The 12,120-nt window shown below is 39.9% G+C and overlaps 1 protein-coding gene across 6 annotated transcripts in view; it reads left to right on the top strand.

Moving 5' to 3' along the window:
• Window positions 1-9,054, top strand: part of LOC147108250 (myelin expression factor 2-like) — a 41,503-nt gene extending 32,449 nt beyond the window's left edge. For 4 of the 6 annotated variants that reach the window (XM_086004794.1, XM_086004792.1, XM_086004791.1 and 1 more), the window contains 5 exons: window positions 474-605; window positions 2,481-2,558; window positions 4,118-4,488; window positions 7,775-7,826; window positions 8,685-9,054. In XM_086004794.1, the coding sequence (XP_085860920.1) occupies window positions 474-605; window positions 2,481-2,558; window positions 4,118-4,488; window positions 7,775-7,826; window positions 8,685-8,848 (797 nt within the window). In that variant the 3' untranslated portion in view covers window positions 8,849-9,054. The remainder of the gene's footprint in view (window positions 1-473; window positions 606-2,480; window positions 2,559-4,117; window positions 4,489-7,774; window positions 7,827-8,684) is intronic. The other 2 variants (XM_086004795.1, XM_086004793.1) reach the window with 1 other exon arrangement.
• The last annotated feature ends 3,066 nt before the right edge of the window (window positions 9,055-12,120 follow it).

Below are 12,120 nucleotides of genomic sequence, written 5' to 3'. Positions count from 1 at the left end.
TATTGGCAGGCAATTATTTGCCAGGGCAGTTGAACATCACAGCTGAGTGTAAATCTTTCCACAGCATTGGTCACTGGATAGTCAAATTAGAGCAAATGCCACTACCTCACCTGAGATCAGGTAACTCTCTTCAGACCTGCACGATTCCTGGTCTGTGGCTCAGGTACTCGCTGAACCAGCTAGGCCATTGGGGAATTTCCAAAGTAATAGTCTAATGTAAAGTTGGATATTGAGAGCTAGATTAGTAAACATAATTGAATCTGTAGCAATCTGGCTTAATCACTATGTGCGTGCATGTGTGATGACTGTTTGCCTGGACTGAATTGTTGAGCGAATTTAAGCTTGTATATTGTTTGTAGATATCCTGACCTGACATGTTTATCAGGAAACACTTGGGAGTGGGGGACACTTTGAAAGTGTGCAATTGTTCACCTCATTAGCATATTTTAAAGTAATTTTTCTGACGGTTACAGACATGTACCAAGGAGGAATGTATGGTCCTGGCAGTGGAGGAGGAATGGGTGGCAGTGGCTTTGACCGAGATTTTGGTAGAAATGATATGGGTATGTCTCGTGGATATGGTGATTCCTTTGGTGGAGGAATGGGTAAGTTCAAGTAGCTAAATTTTTTGGAAAAAAAAATGGTTCAAATATTTTAACATTGGTTCCATTTTAGATTTATACAACAGATGGGCCTGTTGTATCTGACATATTGTGCCCAAATTCATTTGTAGCATTCATTGTAAGTCTGTGCTTTATCATGAGACTGACCCCTCCTACCCCCACTATTTTTAGTGTACTAAAGTTTAAATCCTTATTCCTATTAACTTGCATAGATCTCAAGCTGCTGAAAGTAATGGACATTGGTGTTCTGATTTACAAATTTAATGGCCTGGAATTTGAGGTAGTAATGGTGGCGAAACTGTCAGCATTTGCTGTCATTACCCCTCTGGAACTGACAGCAACTTCAGAATTTAGTGCATGTGCAAATAAACGTGGAAATCCAGAAATTGCAGTCAGTCATTCCCTGCTCCACCACAGGTTGTGCTTTGGAATTCCCCAGAGCCAGTAATTGATTTGAAATCACTGAAGGATGAAAACTTCCTCTCTTGCTGGAATATCGCTGTTACACCCCCCCCCCCCCCCCCCCGAACGCCTTGTTGAAAGAGATGCAACTGGGTTTTTAACAGCTATTGATTGCTGAAAAACCGTTCTGGGCCTGAAAAACTAATTTTATATTTGTGGAATGTCAAATTTTTCCATTAATATGATTAAGAATTACATGGTTTTTAAAAAAAAGAGTTTTTGATATTTCAGCTTCTACCTTAATCCTATGTGTATGTCCCAATCTTTATTTTGCTCTCTGTAAAATTTATAAAAAGTAAATTAGAATCTGCGCATTTTACTTCCTGGTTTGCTGTGAGAGAATTCTTCAGTGTGATTGGCTGCTCAGCCTGTTTGATGACCTCAATGTTGCTGGATGCTGGTGATTCGCTTGATTTGGTGCCAGATTCAAACAAAGTCCGGAGAGCTGAAATTCACGTCTGAGATTGCTAGATATTTGTGGGCAGCTTTCTTGGAGGTCAGCGGCGAGTGCTGTCGCTTCGCCGCTGATCACAAATTTCAGGCCATTAGCACTTCTTTGCTTTTACATTAAATGTCCTTTTAAAATCCAGCATCACATTCACCTTTATGATATTTTTCTACCTGTAATCTCACCTATAATCGCTATCTCCATCCTCAGCTATTTGTTTCTGTCATCTGATATGTGGAAACTCTTGCTTCTGGGATTTTACTGACTTCAGTACAGGAATGGGGTTAGGTGACTTAAGTAGAGAGTATTTTGTGAAAACCTGATTCCGTGCAAGTGACTTTTAACACGTGACTCCAGTGGTTTATAAGAGATAGTGATTCAAGTTTAGTTTCAGCTTACAGATGTAGCCTTTTTTGATTTGTTTAATTTGTGACACTCGATTAGATTCCGAAGTGTTAAATGTATTGAATCAAATAGCTTTTTCCTTGACAAATTTATCCTCTCCCATCCTCCTATTTGACCACAGGGAACATCATGGCTAAGTCTGATATCCTCACCTGGGATCCACACACCTGCACTTCCAGCATAAGTTGCTGGATAACAATCGGGAGTCGAAACCCTGGTGACTTTCCTCTTCCTAACTCCGAAGCTGAGGCCAATTGTAGCATCTTACGGCTGGCCTGCCTGAGATTTGATAACCGTACAGGCTAGGGATTGGACCATGGAATTTCCTGGTCCTTGTGGTTCAGCTGGATAAACTTACTGGGCCATAAAGGATTAAATTAGTTGAGCAATTCTAGGGTGGAAGTGAGTCGGTTGAGGGATGTCTTCAACTTGTAAATCTTGCGGATATAAAAATGTAAATGAGTTCCTAACATAGCATTCAGGATTACATTACACTTTTTTGAAATTTAATTTGCATGTAATCTGTTAATTTCCCCTTTTAGCTGGCGGGATGGGTGTTGGTGGTGGTGGTGGTGGTGGCGGCATGGCTGCTGGTACACCAGGCATGGCATCAGGAATGGGTAAGAACATCTCAACACTGTTTGATTGTGAACTTGCCACAGAGTCAGCATTTTAATATCCAAATTCACAGGCAGCTGAATGGTTTGGTGCCCATCTTTTAATAGGGTGTTATTGCAAGTGTGGCAAATTAATGTGTTGCAAATGCCAAATGTTCTAGGGTACACACTGAAAATTGAAATGGGGCAAATACACAACACCTGAGCTATAAAGCTGCATTCAGATGATCACTATGGGAGGGGAAAGTGAGCAGTTGCGATCTTGTGTAAATCCAAGTGTTAATTCTCCTGGCTTGTCCTCAACAAAGCAATGAGACATGTCTCCTTTATCAGCAGTAAGCAATACCATCACACATTTTCATTTTTGCAGAATTAATCTTTTAATTAAGAAGCAATTTAAGATTTGAATCAGAAGTATCTTGTAAAGTATACTGTCTGTTACAGGTCAGGATGGTGATTGAAAAAGTCATGTAGGGGGATTCTATTTGAACTGTTTCAAAGTCATTTCAGGGGTACAGGTTGTTGTGCATCTGTACAGGAGTAATATTCACACTAATTAAATATTGCCACTACCGTTCATGCTCAGATGTGCAATTTCTGATTTTGGATTCATCTGCTATAAGTTCAGGGGCTTATTGATCTCACTGTGTCCTTGTGAAGTAACACAAGTTTAAAATATGAAATGTGGAATCTAATGTATCTAATTTGCAATATATCTAATTATTTGCCATTCTGACATTCACACCTGCAGCTGCACACTTCAACCACTGGATGGAGCTTCATAAGCTCTAAAAGGTGCCAGTCCCCATACTTACACCTACAGTATCACACAGACAACTTTTGTTTTATCCTGACATTCTAATGGCAAAGTTATGGCTGAGCCATCAGTAATGAATAGAGAGGATTTTTCTTAAGTGGTGGAATATTATTTACATACTATACTTCTGTACACCTCCAGACCTTTGGTTTGTGGGGTTCAATGTATTTTTGCTTCCAAGAGGGCATACGCTCCTTTTTATGTTTCTAGGACAAACTTTATTTAAAAAAAAAATAAAAAAAATAGTGCATTTGAGATGAAGTTTCTGCTGTAACATGGGGTTGGCTCTTACTTTAAAATCTCATTGAGGAACCTACCAAATGCTTCCTACTAGACAAAGATATCCCCTGGAGAGGCTCCTGTAATAAGTGAGGGCAAGATTCCAGGGATCAAAATGAGGCAGTTGTTTCAGTTACTTAATTTTTTTCTGTTCCCCATTCTTGATCTTGATCTCCTTATCCTGTAATATGTGAAGTGTGATTTTATTCAAAGAATGATGCCTGCAGTATCTAAAGCAAGTGGCGAACAACTAAAGCATTTCCACAGTTAAACGACTGAATGAATGTGGATGTTGTTGAATCCTTTGTAAAAAGGCTCACAAACAGTTCACATCCATTGTGGAAGTTGGGAAGCAAGAATATTAAACACATGCCCATGTGTTGAAAATGAATGTGTAGGGACAGCCTGCATTATATTGCACCCAAAAAAAAAAATTTGCCTGGTTAAAATGCTTTTCCTTCCATAGGTATTGGAATGGGCGCAATGAATAAAATGGGTGGAGGTATTGGTATGGATAACATGGATCGCATGGGACCTGGAATGGATCGCATGGGTGGTATGGATCGAACCGGTCTGGGAATGGATAGGATTGGATCCAACATGGGCTCTGGGATGACATCAAATGTTGACCGCATGGGAGCCGGAATGGACTGGATGGGCCAAAGTACCGATAGAATGGGTGGCGGTATGGATCGTATGGGTTCTGGAATGGGAGGAGGCTTTGACAAGTCCACAGACATGGATCGTAATCGTTTCAGTGGGAACTTTGGAGGATCCATGGGAACTGGTACTGGAAATCTTAATTCAAGAAGAATCTGTCAAATATTTGTTCGAAATGTGAGTACATTTTTATCACTCAAAAAAAAAAAAAAAAAAAAAAAAAAAATTCCAAACGCTGCAAATACATATGTCAGTCAGCATCTGTAAAGAGAAAGGTTAATGGTTTCAGGTGTGTATCTTCATCAGAACTGAAAACAAAGATATAAACACTTTAGTATGGTGGGATTAAAATTGAGAAGATGGGAAAGAAACAACACACTCCAATCAGGAAGGAGAGGTTAATGAGTTGACTGACCTGCAAACTGCTTAATCTCTGCCTCCTTTTCTCATTGTACTTTATCTTAATCTGCTAAACTCTTCAAACATAATCTGCAGTAATGCTACTTTGTTTAAATTCAATCTGTCCTACTTGAATATGAGTAGCAATGAGAATATACATTTTGTAAACTGCAAAAACTAGAGAAATGCTTGTGTTTGTAATCTTTTACTTCCCTCCCTTCCTGGAGGCAGTGACTCATGTTGGAGTATGATTCTATTAGTAGTGGTAGCCAGCTAGTACCTTGTATAAGTAGCCAAGTGTTACCCTTTGCAATGATGGCTGATGCTAGTTGAATAAACTTGCCATGCCAGCAGCAGCCAAAGCACACTGAGATCATAAAATCATAGAATAGTTCAGCACAGTGGAGACCATTCGGTGAGTCTGCGCCGGCTCTTTCGAAGAACAATCCAGTTAGTCCGACTCCCCCGCTCTTTCCCCATGTCCCTGCAGTTTTTTTCTCCTAGTATTTATCCAATTCCCTTTTGAAAGCTACCATTGAATTTGTTTCCACCACCCCTATCAGGCAGTGCATTCCAAATCCTAACCACTCGTTGCATAACGTTTTGCCTCATGTCACCACTGGTTCTTTTGCCAATCACCTTAAATCTGTGCCCTCTGGTTATTGATCCTTCAGCCATTGGAAACAATTTCTTTATTTACACTCTAAACCATTCATGATTTTAAACACTTCTGTCAAATCTCCTCTTGGCCTTCTCTGCTCTGAGGAGCACAACCCCAGCTTCTCCGGTCTATCCATGTAACACTAATCCCTCATCCCTGGAATCATTCTAGTAAATCTCTTCTGTACTCTCTCCAAAGCCTTCACGTCCTTCCTAAAGTGTGGTGCCCAGAATTGGACACAATACTGCAGTGGGGGCCGAACTAGTGTTTTATATAGGTTTAGCATAACTTCCTGGCTTTTGTATTCTATGCCTCTATTAAAGCCCAGGATCCCATATGCTTTATTAACTGCTTTGTTAACCTGTCCTGCCACCTTCAAAGATTTGTGCACAAGCACCCCCAGGTCTTTGTTCTTGTACTCCCTTTAAAATTGTACCATTTAGCGTGTATATTGTCTCCTCATTTTTCCAAACTATCATCTCTCACTCTTTTTCGTGTTGAATTTCATCTGCCATGTGTCTGCCCATTCCACCAGCTTATCTCTCTCCTCTTGAAGTCTGTTACTATCTTCCTCCCTGTTTCATCTGCAGATTTTGAAATTATTATCTGTACTCCCAAGTCCGAGTCATTTAATGTGTACCAAAAACAGCAGTGGTCCTAGTACTGAACCTTGGAACTCCATTGTATACCTCCCTCCAGTCTGAGAAAACAGCCATTCACCACAACTGTTTTCTATCCTGTAGCCAATTTTGTATCCATGCTGCTATTGACCCTTTTATTTCATGGGCTTCAATTTTGCTAACAACCCTAATATGTGGTACTTAAATGCCTTTTTGAAAGTCCATGTATGCAACATCAACTGCACTACCCTCAGCCACCCTCTGTTACCTCATCAAAAAACTCAAATCAAGTTAGTCAAACATGATTTGCCCGTAACCGATCCATGCCAGCTCGCCTTAGCCCAAGCTTGTACAAGTGGCTGTTAATTTTCTCCTGGATTATTGTTTCTAAAAGCTTTCCCACCACTGACGTTAAACTGACTGGCCTGTCATTGCCAGGTTTATCCTCCTTTCCTTTTTTGAACAAGGATGTAACATTTGCAGTCCTTTGGCACCACATTTGTATCTAAGGATTGGAAGATTGTGGCCAGCACCTCTGCAGTTTCTACCGTTGCTTCTCTCAGTGACTTATCCACTTTTAAGTACCACCAGCCTTTCTAGTACCTCCTCTTTATCTATTTTTATCTCCTCCAGTCTCAGCAACATCCTCGTTTAGCATCGCTTTGGCAAAGTCCACTTCCTTGGTAAACACCGATGCAAAGTACTCATTTAGTACCTCAGCCATGCCTTCTGCCTCCACCAATAGATCTCCATTTTGGTCCCTAATTGGCCCCACCCCTCTTCTGGCAACTCTTTTGCTGTTAATATGCCTATAGAAGACCTTTTGGATTTCCTTTTATGTTAGCTGCCAATCTATTCTCGTACTGACTCTGCCCCTCTTATTTCCTTTTTCACTTCTCCTCTGTACTAGTCAGCCTGATTCTCCCTTGTATTATCAAGCTGACATCTGTCATATGCCTCCTTTTTCTGCTTCATCCTACTCTCAACTCCTTCGACATCCAGGGAGCTCTGGCTTTGGTTGCCCTCCCTTTCCCTCTTGTAGGAATGTACCGAGACTATACCCGAATCATCTCTTTAAAGGCCGCCCATTGTTCCATTACATTTCTGCCTACCAGTCTTTGATTCTAATTTTCAGAGGCCAGATCCCCCCTCAATTCACTGAAATTAGCTCTCCTCCCGTTAGTATTTTTATTCTAAATTTTTCCTTGTCCTTCTCCATAACTATCTAAACCTTACGATACTATGATCTCTATTCCTAAGATGCTCCCTGACTAGCAAATCTCCACTTGCCCCATTTCATTCCCCAGGACTAGATCCAGCAATGCCTCCTTCTGTGTTGGGCAGGAAACATACTGATCAAGAAAATTCTCCTGAACACACTTTAGAAATTCCTTCCCTTCTCTGCCCTTAACACAATCACTGCCCCATTCAATATTGTAGTTAAAGTCTTCCATTATCACTACTCTATAGTTCTTGCACCTCTCAGTAATTTCTTTGTAAATCTGCTTGTCTATCTCCTTCCCAATATTTGGTGGCCTATAAAATACATCAAGGAGCATAATAGCTCCTTTATTAAAGATCATAGTATAAAATATATGGTTGTAATAAAAGAACCCTTTTAGAATAATGACAAAGGCCTGATTTGGGATGGATGCTGAGCCTTGTTCCAAAGGCCTGTTCATTGTGTAAATTGGGCGGTAATTGCAGGGGCTAGTCCTCATTGTTAGTTATACAGGCTTAAGTTTAATTTTTCTTTTTGATTAATTTACTTTGTTTTCTTCAGCTCCCCTATGACATCACCTGGCAAATGCTGAAAGATAAATTCAGTGAATTTGGTAAGTTCACAGATTTCTAACTGAAAATGTAGCTTATTAGAAGGAAGCCATAACTAGTTGTATTAGCCCTTTTGATCCACTATCAACATTGAATAATTTTTCAGTGATAAACTTTGAGATGGTGATTAGGGTGTTCACACAGCTGGATAAGGGAACTTAGAAAGTATTTACTTCAATCACCTTATTTGTTGACAGGAATTGGATACCTTCCAGGGTTTGTTTTAATACTTTTTACAGATTCAGATCTTTTTTAGTAAGGAAGTGCCTAATTCAGTTATGTTGCCAGCTTGGCTCAGTTGGTTAGCCTTTTGCCTCTGAGTCAGAAGGTTGTGAGCTCAAGCACCACTCCAGGATTTGAGAACATAATCTAGACTGCCACTCCATTGCAATATTGAGTGCTGAATTGGTGGAGTTGCACTTCTTTCAGTGTTCAACTGAGGCCCTGTTTGCAGGTTCTGGTGAATGTTGAAGGTTCCGTCGTTGTCATGAAATGAGCAAGGAGTTCTCGAGTGTTAAGTCCGACATCCCTTGCTCAACCAATACCATCAAAAATAGATCATTCATCTAATTGCTGTTTTGGGGATCTGGTTGTGTTCATAATGGCTGCCGTATTTTCCTACTTAATCAGATTTGCTGCACTTTAAAGTAATTCATTTGCATAATAAGGATCTTGAGACATACGAGACGCTTGGTAGGATGCTGTATAAATGCAAGTCTTTTTTACTTGGTTTATGTGAAAATCCGTTTGCACTAAGTTTTCTATAAATTAACACACATTGAACACTAGTCCGGGAAGCACAATTAAGAAAATACAATCTCATTCCTAGTATTTTAATTTTTGTTTTTTTATAAATATAGGATATGTACATTATGCAGACATTAAGATGGAAAATGGCAAGTCTAAGGGCTGTGGTGTGGTTCGTTTTGAGAGTCCAGATTCTGCGGAGCGTGCCTGCAGGATGATGAACGGAATCCGACTTTACGGCAGAGAAATTGATGTCCGACTTGACCGAAATGTTTAAAATCCATTTTTAGTAGCATTTTTAAAACGACCAAACAATAAAACTATCCCTTTTTAGAATGTTTTTTGTTCCATTCATTAAAAAAAAATATTTGAATGGACAGCTTAACAATGTGCACATTGCATTTTGTTTTTTATTTAGTGTGAAAAATACACATTTGTTTCTGTATTAGTGATTCAATAATAAATGTGATTTGGGGAAATTTATTTATTGAGATTTGTGATTGCATTTTAATACAAATTCAATGTAGGAGTTCTTGCCAATCATATTGCAGTGGCTAGTGTGAGTATATATTTTGAACTACATTACATTTAAACTTTGCAGACACTAAATGCCATGCATGGTAAGGGAGCAGAACCGTTATGCAGTTGAATTTGCACAAACCTCACAATTTTACTGTAGTATCCATAAAATCTGCAGCTTTTGTCATAAGTAGATTACAGGATTTATGGATCTCTGAATAAATTCTGTTGAACTACATCTCCTATATTGTAATATTTGTCTGGCTGCTTTTAATGATAGGCGTGGAATAGCCTGGTTTTCTTACTGGTATAGAGAGGAATTGTTTTGCTGCATTTTCCTTTTCACCTGTAGGTGTTTAAGATACTTACACTCCAAATGCCTCAATGTTCAAAAACAGCCCAGCTTGGATACAAGAAAGGGTGTGCATTCACAATATAGCTGTTGTGCTGCAATTACTATGGTATGGCATTGCCAATATAACAGTGCTAAACACTCTTTGAGATTAAAATAGAAGCTTTGTCTTTGTTGTTTTCTACACTATACCAATTCAACACTTAAAACAGCTATGCCAACAAGCCCAATGTACACTTTGGAAGCACCATGGTATCAATGGACAGTGGCCTCAAATTAATTTTTTTAAATGTATTTGACTACCTGGGAACTATCTGGGTATCGTACTCCTTTTCAAAATTTGCTCATGATCTCTGCAAAAAATCTTGCAATTTTAAAAGCTTTGTTTAGCGATGTGTAGTTTGTGCATTGTCAATTAGATTGTGTTTGGCTCATTAATGCTGCTTTGCATCTATGATACTCGTAAACAAATTCTGATGCACTGATTTCCTAAAACCAAAAAAGTTGCAGGTATGGATTCAAATTTTGCAGTTAACCTGGTGCATTATTTTCAACAGTGATGATTCATTACAGTGTTGGCCGATTGGTTTACTGTTTTTTACTGTCCATGTGACTTGTGTGAGGAGATCAGATATTTGATTTGATTGGCTAACTCAATCTGCTCAAACACCTTGAGTTTAAAAGAGCTGTAGTCCTCAATTTGGTGTCCTGTGAAATATAAGGTCATGGGATCCAAGGTCAATTGGCTAAATTGTGGGAACATTACCAATGGAGAAGTGCTAGGGGCTTAACTGTTTGCTGTCAACTGTGGGACAGACTGGACCAGTAAGTCTTTTCCTATGTTGTTTTATATGTTTGTATGGATTCCTTTGCCTGAGATGGAGACCATCCATTTAGCTCCCTCTGCTGCTTTTCCCCTTCCACTTGTCCACTAAACCAAACCTCTTTCATTCCCCATCTCTCTTATTCCCAAACAATCCTGCACTCCCATTTACACCACATTACAATTAAGCTCTGGAACACCCAAATTGCCTGCCTGGCTTCATTTTAGCTGATAATGATTCTCTGCTCGGGCATATTTTAAAACTGCTGTCATCACTCCCCCTCTGTCCCCACTAACTACTGTCTCATCTCTTTTTTTCCTCTCCATGGTCCTTTAATGTGTTGTCATCTCCCAGGTCCCTCCAATCAGTTTTTTGCCCCTCCCACAGTACCAAAAGGGTCCTAACCAAAGTCACAAACCGCATTCTTTGATCATAATGCTTTATTATCTCTGCAGTCTTTGAGAGTTAACCAAACAATCCTCTAATTCTTCGGTTGTCGAGCTCCCCAGGACTGTCCTTGCTTTGCTCCAATCTTACCTATTCAACCATAGCCAGACCAAATCTAGCAATGACTTCCCATCACTCTACCTCATCTATGGCTCCCTCTTGCTCACCTACATACTGTCCCTAGGTGATGTAATTTGAAGCTTTGGGGTCAGCTTCCACATGTATGTTGGTGACTTCCAGCTTGACCATCTCCCTCCACTGCCTCTGTCTTGTCAGACTACTTGTTCAACATAGTTTTGTATAGGCTGTAACTTCCTAAACTTCATCCTCTTACCTGGACAGTGTCTTAGGCTGAACCAGACAATTTGCAATCTTGGTATCCTGTTTGACTCTGAGTTCAACTTAAGATGTCCTTCTATCAAAGACCATCTATTTCCACCTCTGTAACATTACCTGTTTCTAGTCCCTATCATAGCCTATTTGCTGCTGAAACATCATGTATGCCTTTCTTGCTTCCAAACATGGCTATATAATGCTCTCCTGGCCAAACTCCCACTCTCCATAAACTTGCATTCATCCAAAGGTCTGCTGGCTGTATTTTATCTCCTAGGTTATGCTCAATGAATCGCACCTGTCCTTGCTAATTGAATTCTTGTCTCCCCTCTCTCTGGGATTTCCTTCCTAAACATTCACCTCCTTTACCCCTCCTAATATTTCCTGCTTTGGCTATGTCCATTTCCAGTACACTATAAATGGCAGTTTTGAAAAGTTTAGATGAGCTGAGAGACCTTGGTGTCCATATACACAAATCCTTAAAGGTGACAGGGCAAGTTGATAAGGTGGTTAACAAAGCACCTGAGTTACTTGGGCTTATAAATAGAGGCATAGAATGTAAAAGCAAGAGAGATCCTGCTAGAACTTTATAAATCACTAGTTAGGCCTTAGTTGGAGTATTGTGGACACTTCAGGAAAGATATAAAGGTATTCGAAACATAGAAACCTAGAAGATAGGAGCAGGAGTCGGCCATTCGGCCCCTTGAGCCTGTTCTGCCATTTAATGAAATGGCTGATCGTCCAAATTTGGTACCCTGTCCCTGCTTTCTCCCCAGATCCCTTGATCCCTAAGAAATATATCTAACTCCTTGAATATATTTAATGAATTGGCCTCAACTACCTTGTGTAGTAGAGAATTCCACAGGTTCACCACTCTGGGTGAAGAAATTCCTCCTCATCTCAGACCTAAAATGGCTTACCCCTTATCCTTAGACTGTGACCCCTGGTTCTGGACTCCCCTGCCATCGGGAACCATCCTGCATCTAGTCTGTCTAGTCCTGTTAGAATTTTATAAGTTTCAATGAGATCCCCTCATTCTTCTAAACTCTAGCGAATATAAGCCTAATCGACCCA

This window comes from Somniosus microcephalus, chromosome 13 (genome assembly GCF_052327205.1).
Source record: "Somniosus microcephalus isolate GS21.2 chromosome 13, FLI_Smic_1.0, whole genome shotgun sequence".
Classification (NCBI taxonomy): domain Eukaryota; kingdom Metazoa; phylum Chordata; class Chondrichthyes; order Squaliformes; family Somniosidae; genus Somniosus; species Somniosus microcephalus.
Note: the sequence above shows the minus strand (reverse complement) of the source record. Positions and strands in the feature narration are given on the sequence as shown.